This window comes from Podarcis liolepis (assembly GCF_965112155.1).
Source record: "Podarcis liolepis genome assembly, chromosome: 11".
In the NCBI taxonomy this organism is placed as follows: Eukaryota; Metazoa; Chordata; class Lepidosauria; order Squamata; family Lacertidae; genus Podarcis; species Podarcis liolepis.
Window position 1 is genome coordinate 18,957,559 of NC_139565.1, and position 14,327 is coordinate 18,971,885.

General features: G+C 41.0%; 1 protein-coding gene across 1 annotated transcript in view; it reads right to left on the reverse strand.

Moving 5' to 3' along the window:
- Positions 1 to 1,195: 1,195 nt before the first annotated feature.
- Positions 1,196 to 14,327, reverse strand: part of SNX2 (sorting nexin 2) — a 29,405-nt gene continuing 16,273 nt past the window's right edge. Inside the window, exons 9-15 of the mRNA XM_083464580.1 lie at positions 13,122 to 13,235; positions 12,774 to 12,867; positions 10,685 to 10,890; positions 8,687 to 8,830; positions 2,565 to 2,645; positions 2,387 to 2,458; positions 1,196 to 1,671 (exon numbers count right to left, since the gene is read on the reverse strand). Coding sequence (XP_083320706.1) covers positions 1,621 to 1,671; positions 2,387 to 2,458; positions 2,565 to 2,645; positions 8,687 to 8,830; positions 10,685 to 10,890; positions 12,774 to 12,867; positions 13,122 to 13,235 — 762 coding nt within the window. The 3' untranslated portion in view covers positions 1,196 to 1,620. The remainder of the gene's footprint in view (positions 1,672 to 2,386; positions 2,459 to 2,564; positions 2,646 to 8,686; positions 8,831 to 10,684; positions 10,891 to 12,773; positions 12,868 to 13,121; positions 13,236 to 14,327) is intronic.

Below are 14,327 nucleotides of genomic sequence, written 5' to 3' on the forward strand. Positions count from 1 at the left end.
AACTCAGTTGGATAAAACCCAGCATTTCCCCCCCAAAACAGGAAACACCATTTCCTGCTGAGTAGAGAAATCTTAACATCCTCATATGTTATCAACAATTTGTTAGTGTAACTATGCTCTTGGGTTCTTTTGCAAGCCCACAATTCCTCCAAAACTGAAACTCTGTTACTAGATGTTGGTTTGCAGGTTCTATTTTAGAGTGAAACATTTGTTACATTTAAGTCAAAGTCTGTAGATTTAGTACAGTCATACCTCGGGAAAAATATGCTTCAGGATAAGTATTTTCGGGCTGTGCTCCGCGGCGACCCGGAAGTAATGGAGAATGTTACTTCTGGGTTTCGCCGCTCGCGCATACGGTCAAAATGACGTCACGTGCATGTGCAGAAGCAGCGGGGGAAAAAGACACAGAGGCATACCAAAAAACGAACGTGTTTGCATTGGGGATGTTCTGAAGTAGAGGACCTTACGCATTATATCTTGCACTGTCCTTTATATAATGATGCAAGAAAAAGATTTTTAGTACCTATAATGACAGGGTCCCCTGGCCAGAACCCCTTTGACATGATTTTATATCTCCTCGCAGACACAGATAAGTATGTGACCTGGCACTTTTTGCAACTGCTGCTAGGAAAATTAGAGCAAATTATATAGCCAAGGTAGCCCTTAACTGTAGACGAGATGAATTCATTTGATCCTCTCTATCTATCTATCTACCTCAGCCTATGCTCTATCTTTGTCACCAAATGAGTATAAATTGCACACTGTATTAATTGATATTGTTTTTAACATTAGTGACCATGTGATGATTTTAGCTTATGGATGTTATTGTTTAATGTTTTTATTTGTACATTGGGGTACTTTTATAGCTCTGTTTAGAGTACGTAATGTTTTAATAATATAAATGTTTTAAGTCTTTTTTATCAATTCAGTATATATATATATATTAATTGTCAAATAATTCTGTGTACATTGCGGCAGCCTTTGGCTATGTGCAATAAAACTGACTGAGACTGAGACTATTCAAGTGTAGTTGTTTAAGAAATCCATTTTTTAAAGAAGCTAGACCATGTAAAAAAGTGTTCCTTGTTAGGAAAACTAATCCAAATTCTTCTCAGCCTAAATCTGCATAGCTGCTACAACTACTGAGTGCCAAATACACTTAAACGAGCTAGGAAATGAAGAACAAAGTTAAGGATTAATGTTTCACAAGGTACATCCCTTTTATTACTGAAATCACAAAATCTTGATTATGTACAGGAATGTGTTATGTGAACATTAATAAATGCAATTTGTTTCATAAAGATCAGGTAGACAGAACATAGAGTAAAGAACAAAAATAACTTTCTGGCCTTGCATCGCACATTTTAGTGCAAGTATTAAGACACAATAGTGTTCAATTCAGCAAGTATTGCAGAATGTCATGCCACAGTCCACTTCAAAGAGGGTCAGGACATGCAGCTGTTAATAAAATGCTGTAGTATATAAAAAGCCACATGTTAAATTCAAAATATATAGTGGTTTATTTGGATAATTTTAAAGTGATTTTCACTATGGAATTTAGCTCAGTTGGGACAAACATCCAAAGAGTCTTCATATTTTGGAAGAGTCTTCTTCTTCTTCTTAGGCAATGGCTTTGGCTTCAGGTAGGAATGCCTCCCAGTATTTTATCAGCTTGGGAAAAGAGGAGAAAGGAGTAAACATTTCAATTACTTACAAAATCATCACCAGTTGCTTTACTGCATCTCAAATGGCAAGAAAGTCCTTCAATATTATAGTATCACTTTCAGAAGCTTAGACTCTTTTCTTTTCATGCAACTATTAAGTAAATAAAAGTCTGAACTAGGCTGCTCCCTTCTTCCCCTAAAGAAAAATGAGTTCTTAAGGGTTATGGTACAAACAAATCTGAAACCAAGTTTGCTTGTAAAATGTACACACCAGCTTTCATTTTAAGAGATACCCAATTTATGCATTACTCATATGACCCAAGCCTACTGTTTATCCAACTGTGCTGTGCTCCACTGACATTAGGAAAGATTTTTTTATTTTTTAAAATGTCTTTCTCTCTAAAATAGAAATGCTATGACCAGCTTTATTGTTCAGAGTTGCAGAATACTTACATTACGTAAACTTATTAAAGAAACAAAAGTGCAATGTGATATTTGCCTCTACAAATAAGTTACACAGAACACACTGAATTTCTCTGCCAGCTCCCTGCTGAATTAGTAATGTTTAATCAACCAAGTAAGAAAGACTAGAAGAGACAGACTTAAAGAGAAGCTCCTGAGCAGCAGTGTGTGTGTGTGTGTGAAGTTCTTTTAATTTGTTCATCCAGAGTTAGGAATGAAAACCCCACCAAATGAATTACAAACACTGATATCAAGTTTACCTGTTGTTGTGTTTGCACTAATGATTCCAAATACTTGATTATAACAGTTTTGAAGTCTCTCACGCGTTCTTTCTGTTAGCACACAAAACATAATCACATATAGAAGAAGTTAGCCAACATTTTTGCTCCGTCATGATTTTCTGAACGTTTACATTGTTTATTGATAATGTATACGTGCCTCAAATCTTCCTACTTCTTTGCGTATTGTCTTGGAGATTTGTTCAAAATCCCTTTCTCCTTGTAGAACTTTTGTTTCCCACTGAAAGAGAACAGGCACAAACAAAGCTTAAATACGAAGCATTCAAAAGCTCCCTGCTTGATAACATTGGCCCAGCCTTTTACAGCAGGGGCGGCTAACTTTCTTCTGCCCAAGGGTCACATGCCATAAATGGGTGTGTCTAATATATGCATTATACACATACAGCAGACATGCAGGCACACAGCAGTCTCTCTCTCACCTCTCCTGGATGCATTCGGAAATGCTGCGTTTTCCTTTGTGCTCAAGATCCACTGTGATCTGTGCAAAGCAAGAGGTAGCATTTCTCCCCATCACCCCCTTCAATGTTGGGGTGGGCTGGGCGAAAATGTAGCCTTTTACTCTAAAAAGCAGGCAGAGGGCTGAATTATGGCCCTGTGGTTCTTAGCACTAAGATCAGGAGAAAGGATCAGAGGCTCTCTAAGGAGCAGGTAGAACCAATCAGGATATTAACAACAACAACAACAAAATCTCTTAAGGACTGGCAGGCTACTTCCTGTGCTTTGGGCAGGTCAGATGCAGGCTGTGTGATAGCCACACATCCTTTGCAGGGGTCAGCAAACTTTTTCAGCAGGGGGCTGGACTATATTTTTTGGGGGGAAATGAACGAATTCCTATGCCCCACAAATAACCCAAAGACGCATTTTAAATAAAAGCACACTTTCTACTCATGTAAGAACACCAGGCAGGCCCCACAAATAACCCAGAGATGCATTTAAATTAAAGCACACTTTCTACTCGTGTAAAAACACCAGGCAGGCCCCACAAATGACCCAGAGATGCATTTTAAATAAAAGGACACATTCTACTCATGTAAAAACATGCTGATTCCTGGACCGTCCGCGGGCAGGATTTAGAAGGCGATTGGGCTGGATCCGGCCCCCGGGCCTTAGTTTGCCTACCCATGCTTTACAGGGTTGTTTAAGGATTACTAATAATTACACATGAAGCACTTTTGTTCACCATTAAACATTTAATAAATGCCACAAGAGTCTACTGTGAGGATTGCCAACAGATATGCCCTCTAATGATAAACCCACTACAGTTCAGTTGAGTCTGTAGACTATAACAGGCAATGCATTGCTACTGCTTATTCACCGTGTATTCTAGCTCAAGACTAATAGTACCATTTGGTCCCAATGCTTGAAGTTGAGGCTAAGCTGTAAAAATGACAATACTAATTGAAGGAGACATGTGTATGTACTGAACTGTAGTGTCTATAGGCTGTAGAAAGTTGGCCGCCTTTATAATGCTCCTCTCATAATACTCTTGGCTATTGTTAGAGGCTTTGGGTTTTAAGAACACTTAAAAGTGAACTGTAACAGGTTTTATTTTAAGACACTAACTGAAGCCCAGGAATCAGCTGTCAGATCCAATTGCTTCCCTATGAAAACAAGCCAAGAGTACACAGCAGAAGTTCAGAAATATCTATTACGGTGTGAGGAGCAAAGGAAAACTCTGCCTTTCTCCAAAGGTCCCTAGAAAAGGCACCAATGAGCAGAAATAAGGTTACAGCACAAAATATGCTGAGCAGTAAATTACTAACGAAAAAGTAAAAGGGTTTAACTGTGAAGCAACCAATAGTAACTTGGGCATACACAGTTAACCCCAAAATGTAAGAAGATTTAACTTTCAAAACTCTTTACCCCTGTCAGATCAAAGTTACACCAAGCACAAATGTGTAGAGTCACAGAAATAGAATTAATCTGGTGGCAGACACCCTAGGCCAGGGTTTCCCAAACTTGGGTCTCCAGCCATAGAAACCAGCTCCTGTGGGCCAAGGGATCTCCCCCACAATAAAATATTTGAGGGGATTGCCCCCCCCCAAGTTGATGAGCATGGCCATTCAAATGATGTTCATGCACTGCTCCATGTGATCAATTATGTGACACAGGGCATACCTGCCCCCCCCCCCCGCAATATTTTATTCAAGTTGGCACCCCTGTCTCCAGTTGCTTCTGGACTACAATTCCCATCATCCCTGACCGCTGGGTCCTCCTAGCTAGGGGTGATGGGAGTTGTAGTCCAAAAGACCCAAGTTTGGGAAACCGTGCCCTGGAACCTGCAATCCTCAACCTGGTGCCCACAGCTCGTATACTCTGAGCATTGGCCATACTGGCTGAGTCTGATGTGAATTGCCATTCAGAACTGCGAAAAGGCACCAGGTTGCAGGAAGCTGCCCTAAGACGTAGGTCTCCCACAACCTGGTGCCCTTCAGATTTTTTGAATTGCAGCTCAGACTGAACACAGCTAGCGTAAGGTTTATGATGTATTAGTGGTTCCGTGAAGCTGCCCTTTAATATTAAACATCCATATTAAATACTTCATTTTTCAGTTTACACACAAATATATTTGGCAGTGGGCCACTTTGCATGTAATGATAAGGGCACACCAGCAAGCGTGTGGGCTACTGGAGAAAAGACTGTGGCTGCTTTGCTTCCCCTCCTGACATTTTGCTGCTGCCAGTGTTCAAAACTCCCATTGTTCTAGGCGTATTTCGCAACAGGAAATTTCATTAGCACAAGCAGTTTCTGAGCTCTGGGCGCAGTACTGCACCTAAGATTTCTGATTAAAACTGCAGAGTAGAAGGAAAGGAGGACCTTTTCCTGCCTCCCCACTTCCAGCTCCTCTCTGAAGACTGCAGAAAAGACCTTCTTAATAATATTAAGGGGGTGGGCAGGGGAAGGACTACTAGACCATGTGAAAAGTGAACATAATGTTTTAGCTGCAGTTCATTCATTTTCAGCTCTGTATTCTTGTTACAAAAAAGCATGCCTAGACATTCTGTTGTTGCGCCCATAACCTAGGTTTAAGGTGCCATTTAGCTCCTAGCTTTCATATCTCAGTTTCTCACACTGGCTGCTGCATTGCACTGCACTAATCCATGGTTCTACTTGCATGCTGTCCAAACTTTGGTCCATGGTTTAGTTCTCTAGATAGAAGCAAACTTAAAACTGTAACCATGGTTTTCAGAGCTAAACCATAAGCCTTGGGTTCAGATGGCACACTAAGCCAAACCATAGCTAAGCAAAGCAGAACAACTTGAGGAGCAAAGCAGCCATGAATTCCTCTCTGGGAGCCCACACATTCCCATTAAGCCATGATTCTTAGTTCATGTGCATTAAGACATGGCATTGTTTAGTGTCACGTGCAGAAGAGGTCATCGTCCACCCTACAAAGAGTCATTTCCAACAGAGAGAATTCCACCAGAAGAATAAAGATGGACTGAGCTATGTGGATATTGCAATGAGCATGTCAAACTGGCTATACAAAGCTTCCATCACAAAAGCCACAATGGAAGGCTTTCCAAACACATGCAGGCAACAGCAGTGTGATGGCAACTTTATACAAGGAACTCACAACATGAATGCAACTTTTACCACCAAGGCCTTTAGAAGAGAACTTAACTGCGATCAGACTTAGCATTTTGATTCTGCACACTTAGAAATAATCTTTAGCATTAAAAAGAGGATTAGGCACCAATTCACAAGTCATTAGCACGTCAAGTTCACTTCGGGTTTAAGCTCCTAGTGCTCCAAGCAGCAGTCATGTACAGAATATGTTGTGTAGGATTGCAACGGCATGCAACAAACTGCTAGTGCAAACAGCAGCCAGTATAAGAGGGCTTAACAAGAGTTCAAAGCTGCACCATGCTCATATATGTGGCTAAAGGGTGCTTATATACCAAATCTCCTTTTATGGGAACCGAATCTAAATCTATGTAATGGGATTTTGTGGGCATTCGCCCTACTAAACAATCAGGAGTTTGTGCTCCCTTCCTCATCCCTAGCTTAAATAAGGCTACTGGAAGTGGCAGACTTTGGGCTCTCAAATTTCAGTGGTGCTCTGCCCAACACTAAAATTTGTGGTCCCCCTAACCCTTGCACTGCATTCCAGAGCATTTTTATGGCACCCCCTGCAGCACTGCACCCAGGGCAGCCGAACCAGTCACGCTCCCATAAAACCACCTCCGGGGCCAATAAGTCATGCTTGAATCCATGTAAGGAAGAAGCCCTTTGGGTGTTTCCTAGAACAGGAAACTTTGGCTGTTCTGCACTGAGTTGCACTATCCTGAAAGGTGCAAGGACATAGTCTAGAAATGGTCTTTAACTCCCCTTTGTCATTGGAGGCCCCAGTAACCCCAGTGGCTTGGACTGCCTTGTGCCAGCTTCTGCTTATATATCAGCTACAACCATTCCTTGACCTAGATAGCTTTGCCACTGCAACTTACGCACTGCTAACCTCAAGAATGGGCTGCTGTAATGTTATTTATGTAGGGCTGACCTTAAGGCTGGTCAGAAAGCTGCAGATAGTGCAGAATATAGCAGCTGCTATGATGCTAACTGGGACGCGGGTGGCGCTGTGGGTTAAACCACAGAGCCTAGGGCTTGCCGATCAGAAGGTCAGCGGTTCGAATCCCCGTGGCAGGGTGAGCTCCTGTTGCTCGGTCCCTGCTCCTGCCCACCTAGCAGTTCGAAAGCATGAAGTGCAAGTAGATAAATAGGTACTGCTCCAGCGGGAAGGTAAACGGCGTTTCTGTGCGCTGCTCTGGTTTCGCCAGAAGCAGCTTAGTCATGCTGGCCACATGACCCGGAAACTGTACACCGGCTCCCTTGGCCAATAAAGCAAGATGAGCGCCGCAACCCCAGAGTCATCTGCGACTGGACCTAACAGTCAGGGGTCCCTTTACCTACCTTTATGATGCTAACTGGGGCACACTATTACACAAACATTACACCACTTTTAAAAAGAGCTGTCCTGGTTATCTGACCAGGTTTAAGGTTTTAGTCAAAGCCCTAAATAACCTGAGCCCAGCTATCCATAGGAGCACCAACCACACTACCCTGACCAATAAGTAGGAATGCCTGGTGAGTCCTTCCTGGCAATGCCACAACCTGCAGAGATTTATCTCATGGCGATGATGGAAGGACCTTTTCAGTTGTGGCTCCTTTCTATGGAAATGCCTCCCTTCTAGTCTAAGGCAAGAGTATCAGTGTGTTGTTGTCATTGCTTGTAAGAGTGTTCTGATCTACTAGCTGCTATTTTATCTTGTACTGCATATTTTATTTTTATTTTATATTTATTTTCCTTATTATTTATCACCTTGCTATTTCAAATGAAAGGTACTAGAGAAACACATAAATACTTTTAAATATATATTAGTATTAACATTAAACCCTGTTAAAGCATTGGCCCTCATTAACCATAATTTGCAAACTGTTTCAAACTCTCCCTTCAGTGGGAAAACCTGGCAAGTGTTAACTGCCAAACGTTATACTAAGTTGCAATTAAGATAGCAGAAAGCAGGCATGATCAAAGAGCCCATTCTCAATTATGTAGCCACAGGTAAACAATCAGGAATGCTGTAACTGTCCTTGTCTATACAGAACTACTGCATAGTTGGAAAAGCTACCATTCTGACCCACAGGACTCTCAGCTGAAGAGAATGAACTATTTTGCTGTTTCATAAATGGAGAACTTGCATATTCTTATACTGTGATTAGTTGCATTCCTTATGCAACTTATGAAGCAGCCAGAACAGGAAAAAGAAGCATGGAAATAAGTTATCCTACCTCTTCGATTTCCTTAGTGAAGCATAACAGAAAAAGTGCAGAGATTATGATAACTTCAAAATGTTTTGACAGTTTTACTGAAGTTATACCATACATATATAAAAGGTATATATATATATGGAAGGAAGTGTTCCATCAGTAAGTAAAAACATTGACTATTCACCATGATTTTGCAGGATTATGTGTTTTGGAAGTACGTACTTGACTGCATTAGCAGAGAAGCAACTGACCTTTGTCTCAATATATATATTTATTTCAAATAAATGGAAGTCTCCCACTTCAGAATGAAGGCATGTTTCAGAATCCATAGAAGCCTAACTTAAGCATGAAACTATTGAACCATTTGCTGCTCTGATAATGGAACACACAAGCAATGATTAAAATTAATTAAAAAATAATGCACTCAAAGCCAATGAATGGAGGGGAAAACCGCAGCCTTACATAGGAAAAGCACTGCATTCCAAAATTTACCTCTTTGATTTCATCTTTCGCTTGTTGCAACTTGTCAGGCTTGTTGGCGAGCTGAAGTTTAGCTTCAGCCTCTCGTTTTTTCTGTAACATGACCTGAGCATCCTGCCATTTCTGCCAGCATTTCATTCGATGATCAAACACACCCTGTAAGCAATAGTGTTGACAATTGAAAAGTGATGAGTCTTTACAAAATCTTAGACTTAAACAGGTAAACATCCTGTCAATATTAAACTGTGCTTTGGCCATCATCTACCTCTCATATTAAAGCCATCAAAATAGCAAAAATCTCAAGAATCTCAACAGGTAAAAGTTTGATTCTGACCACATGCCACATTAGTTTTTAAACAGTATGAGACCATTCGATAAAAATCCAGTCTAAAAAACCAGGCAGAGGACCTTCTTGGTAGTGGCACCCGCCCAATGGAATGCCCTCCCAACAGATGTCAAGGAGATAAACAGCTATATGACATTCAGAAGACATCTGATGACAGCCCTGTATAAGAAAGTTTTGAATGTTTGATGTTTGACTTTGCTTTTATATTTTGTTGGAAGCCGCACAGGGGGGCTGGGGCAACCCAGTCAGGTGGGCGGGGTACAAACAATAAAGTTATTATTACCTTTACCTATTATTATAATTTGAACTTTGACCCATTGGTTTTGATGTCTACAAATGTTAAAATTTCGTTCATCTTGCATTCAAAGGACTGTGTAAAAAGCTGTAAGTGCTGTTCCAATATAATGACAAATAGGGGCTTTAGGATTATAGCCTCAGAAGATGTGAATTAATCCCCTATGTCAACAGCTGGGTGTGGTGTGGCATGTACTATCTTCTCTCTATCAGCAGAGCAGAGTGCCACTGGCAGGGTTCTACCAGAAACAGCCATGATGAAACGCCCTGAAACAGGAAGTGTGGAGATAGGATGCTGGAGGCTTCAAATCCACTGCAGCCCAAGTCCCATGGAGCCAATCATGGGGGCAACCTCGGCTACATCCATCTTGAGAAGGAAAAAAGAGAAATCCAACTTCTCGTCTGGCTGCTGGAACTGGCAGGGCTTCGGATGCAGTAGAGGATCTGCAGCTCTAGTTTCGTGATAGGCTTGCTCTCTTAAACCCAGCACTTGGAAGTATTTTGCAATTAATATAACAAGATGGATGTTGAGGGGAAACTGTCCCTGAGGAACCTAGAACACTGTTTCCCAAACCTGGGTCTCCAGCTTGGGTCCCATCATCCCTAAGCTAGCAAGACCAGTGGTCAGAAATGATTGGAACTGTAGTCCAAAAACAGCTAGAGACCCAAGTTTGGGAAACACTGACTGAGAATGAGCACAACCTAGTCAAATCCACAGAACATTTCTAACTACGGATGGGAAACTTTTGACCTTCCAGATGTTGCTGAACCATAGTTCTCATCAGTTTCAGCCAGTGTGCCCAACGATAAGGGATGATAGAGTTGCAGTCCTGCATCATCTAGAGCAGGCTTCCTCAACCTCGTCCCCTCCAGATGTTTAGAGACTACAATTCCCATCATCCCTGACCACTGGTCCTGCTAGCTAGGGATCATGGGAGTTGTAGGCCAAAAACATCTGGAGGGCTGAGGTTAAGGAAGCCTGATCTAGAGGGCCACAGGTTACTCATTCCAGCTACAGACATTACTTTCTGTTACAGAATGCCATCCTGCACACTTTTATACAGTGGTACCTCGGGTTACATATGCTTCAGGTTACATACGCTTCAGGTTACAGACTCCGCTCACCCAGAAATAGTACCTCGGGTTAAGAACTTTGCTTCAGGATGAGAATAGAAATTGTGTGGCAGCGGCGCAGCAGGCCCCATTAGCTAAAGTGGTGCTTCAGGTTAAGAACAGTTTTAAGGTTAGAATAGACCTCTGGAACGAATTAAGTACTTAACCCGAGGTACCACTGTACTGTGCAAACACTATAACCTTCAATGTAAATATTGTCTTGCAAGATCATTAAGTGGTTTTTAAACCGGGCTTACTTTTACTGCACCAATAAGGCGAACATAGTCACTGAGCAACTCAGAGAACACATAGAAGTCAGCAAAAGCTTGTTCTTGATGCAGCTGATCAATTTTTTCTTCAACTTCAGCAAGCTGAGACAAAGCTCTTGATAAAGCAGTGTGGTCTTCTGAGTTCCCTAGCATGGCAGCACTTTTAGCAAAGGCAGCTGTGTTGGCTGAAAGTTCTGAAACAAGAATCCGTCTAAAGTTGATGTCAGCTGTCACAATGTGAGTCACAAAATGCAAGTCCTTTAAATGCTACTTTGCATACAATGGCATTTTCGTGTACAGAGATAGAACAATTGGCTTGAGGGGGAAAGCTCAACAGAGCAAAGAGAAAGCTTGCTTCAAAGTAATTCAGCTTAATAGAAATTAACATTCATAAACTTTGCTGTGTACTAGAAGATAGTTTTGATAAAAGAAAGGATTTCTGTTGCCAACAGTTGTTAAAGAAATCCATTTAAAAAACACCTGCCTCTTTCTGCAATTCTGTGACCTCATATAATTGGCATTGTGTAAAATGTCATAGTCTGTAAGAATAAGCATGCTTAAAACGATATCTGACTAATACAAAAATTTAAAGTTAACATTTTGCCTTAAAAAAACAGGTTAACCTATTTCTCATTGCAAGAAGAAAGTGGGGAGAGATATCTTGCTAGAAATCAAACACTTGAGAGGTGTCCTATTGTGTCATTTATATTGCAGCATGTAAAGACAACTTATACCTGCCAGACACCATGCACATTTATGCACAATCCAACTTGTGCTATGCAATTAAGTCTACTGACTTTAAGTTAGCCCAATGCTTAACTCTGATAGAAATATATTTAGTTGCAAACTGGTATGTTTGTGTTTTATAAACCTATAGGGTTTATATCCAACCAAGTTAAACTCAGATTTGAGCCACTGAAATGTATGGACTTTGATTCAATGCATCTACTCTGATTGTGACTAACGTATCGCCCATAAATGAGCATGCATTGTTCAGGAAATGTGAATTAGGAAATGAAAAAAGCATAAATTGACGACACAAATAAGTTATTTTGTAAGCTTCCCTAAATCCCCTAAATTGTGGTGTGTAAGCTCCCCTAAATTCTAGAGCGACATTTTTTTTGAAAGGTAAACTGAGCATGGTTCCACGTGTGTTAAAGAAGTATTTTGTATAGGTTCCTGCTTCAGTGCACTAAGAAGGGTTAGGTGTTCCTAAAATCTCAGGCAGAACAGCTGTAACCAGATATTGTGCAGGTGTGCCTCATTGACTATGCATCTAGGTATACTAACCTGGTAGCAAATTTCATTGAAAAGTCTTGTGTTACTGTGCAAAACATACATGAGTTGGACGAGATACTTACTATACCTGGGGAGGAAGAAAATAATGTACAGTGGTGCCCCGCAAGATGAATGCCTTGCAAGACGGAAAACTCGCTAGACGAAAGAGTTTTCCGTTTTGGAAGTGCTTTGCAAAACAAATTTCCTATGGGCTTGCTTCGCAAGACGAAAATGTCTTGCGAGTTCCTGCGGGGTTTTTTCCGTCCCCCCCTTTTTCTAAGCCGCTAAGCCGCTTATCAGCTGATCCGATAAGCCGATAAAAGCCGCTAATAGCGCTAATCCGTCAATGGGCTTGCTTCGCAAGATGAAAAAACCGCTAGACGAAGAGAATCACAGAACGGATTCTTTTCGTCTTGCGAGGCACCACTGTATGTGTTATAATGAATTCATACTACAGTACATGCAGATACAAAACAGTACTCTAGTCTGAAGAAAGAAAACTTGGAACATCTGATGTGATGCAAAGGGTACAATTGCCATGTTGTCCACTCCCCAATTTACATCTTTCTGCTTAAATCATTGGCTGTGGGTGTAAGAACCTGCTAAGTTCCCTCCTGTTTTAAAAAAATATATGCGCTGTTAGGATTATTGCTGAAAGACCCTGTTATCTTTTGTACACTTTGTGTGACTCTGTATTTAGCTTCTGGTGCTGAAAATATTTATTATTAATCAGGAAATGTTTGACAAGAAACTGATTCAGCAAGGGCTCACTTTGTGAAAACCTGAATAAAACAGCTACCTTTTCTATGACAGACCAAGGCTTCTACGCTACCGTGAAGTTTCCGGAGCTGCTGATCCAAATTTTCAAATTGTTGCTGTTTTTCTTCAAACCACTGGCAAGAAGTGAAATTCAGCCATTACAAATTACGTTACTATTGCAAAATACAACCCCCCCAAAAAAACCACAACCCCACCCCCCAGCAGGAAACAAATTAACTGGGTCCAAACATGGTAGCCAACTGATTCAGTTGAGAACCCAAGCCAATAAGTAAATTAATATCCCATTTTCTACTCCTACGGTCTTAAAATGCAACTGTTGAGGCTCATTAATTCATCTCATTATTCAAGTCGAAAAATCAGCTCTTACTGCATCCGATTCATTCATCTTGATCGTCATTTTGTTGACAGCGTCGGCAGCCTTGTTCACCATCCTCAATATTCCTGCTCCACTCAGAGCCTGAGTGTTAACTGCTCTCGGCAGCTGGAATTGAATGACAAATAAGGGCAAACAAACCGGTTAAAAGGCTGGAGGTTTAACTGGGCACCAAAGGGACTGAAAAGGATGTAGTGTTTTCTTCCCCCTCGTACATTTCAATATAGTGGAACCTAATTTCTTAAATTTACTACTTTTACATTCTCAGAGGAAAACTTAAAAAAATAGACTTTCAATTTGCTTTTCTCCTGCACCTTTACATTTAGATGGAACACAGAGACCATTTGTCAAAAGTTGTTACAATGCCGCCAAGTGCCTTAACTGGTCACCTGTATACCAACCGCAGCAGCGGCTTTTAAGGCTGCTCTGCTGCTGTTTCCAAGTTACAGGTGCAGCAACAATCTGTCTCAAAATGCTTCATAGAAAAAACTGCGTCTATCTTGCTATACAAATATAAAAGTTCCCCAAAGATAATGAACTGCTATCTATACTTTCCTGAAAACACACGCAAATATTAGCCCTGGCATTCTTTTCACTAGCCGTTGTAGCCCAGAAGTATGGCGAAGCACTTTCAAATCCCACCCCGCAAAGGTCGCTACAGGACTACAAAGATCCTCTGCCTATACCTGCCTTATCGAGTGAGTACCAATTAAAGGACTTATGCCTACTACTGGCAACCTTACAAAAACCTTTGCCACATATTGAGATTTAAGGGTTTAGCTATGCTCTTCTGCCAATTATCTGTTTGTTGCAGATGCGGTGGTCGGTTGGTAAGTTTTGGAAAGCTACAAGTGATTGATGCACCAGGGACACAGGAATTAACATGGTCCTACCTGTAGGAAGTGAAAGCTGCAGCTTTTTAAATAGGTCAAATTTAAACTTGTAAGCCCTAATGCATGGTTTCTCCCCCAGGATACGCTCAAACTGTAGTTTTTAAAAGTATTTGCAAAATTCTATTTTTTTACCAATATAAACAAACTGGTATGCAAAAAAGGTTACTGAAGTATCTGGTACAGTATAACATTCTCATAGAGTTGGGTAGATTTTAAGAGAGATTTCCACTTGCACATGAAAGGTGCCAGACTGACAGCACTGGTGACTGAAGTCCTCTATCCATGAACTAATTACTACATAGCAGAC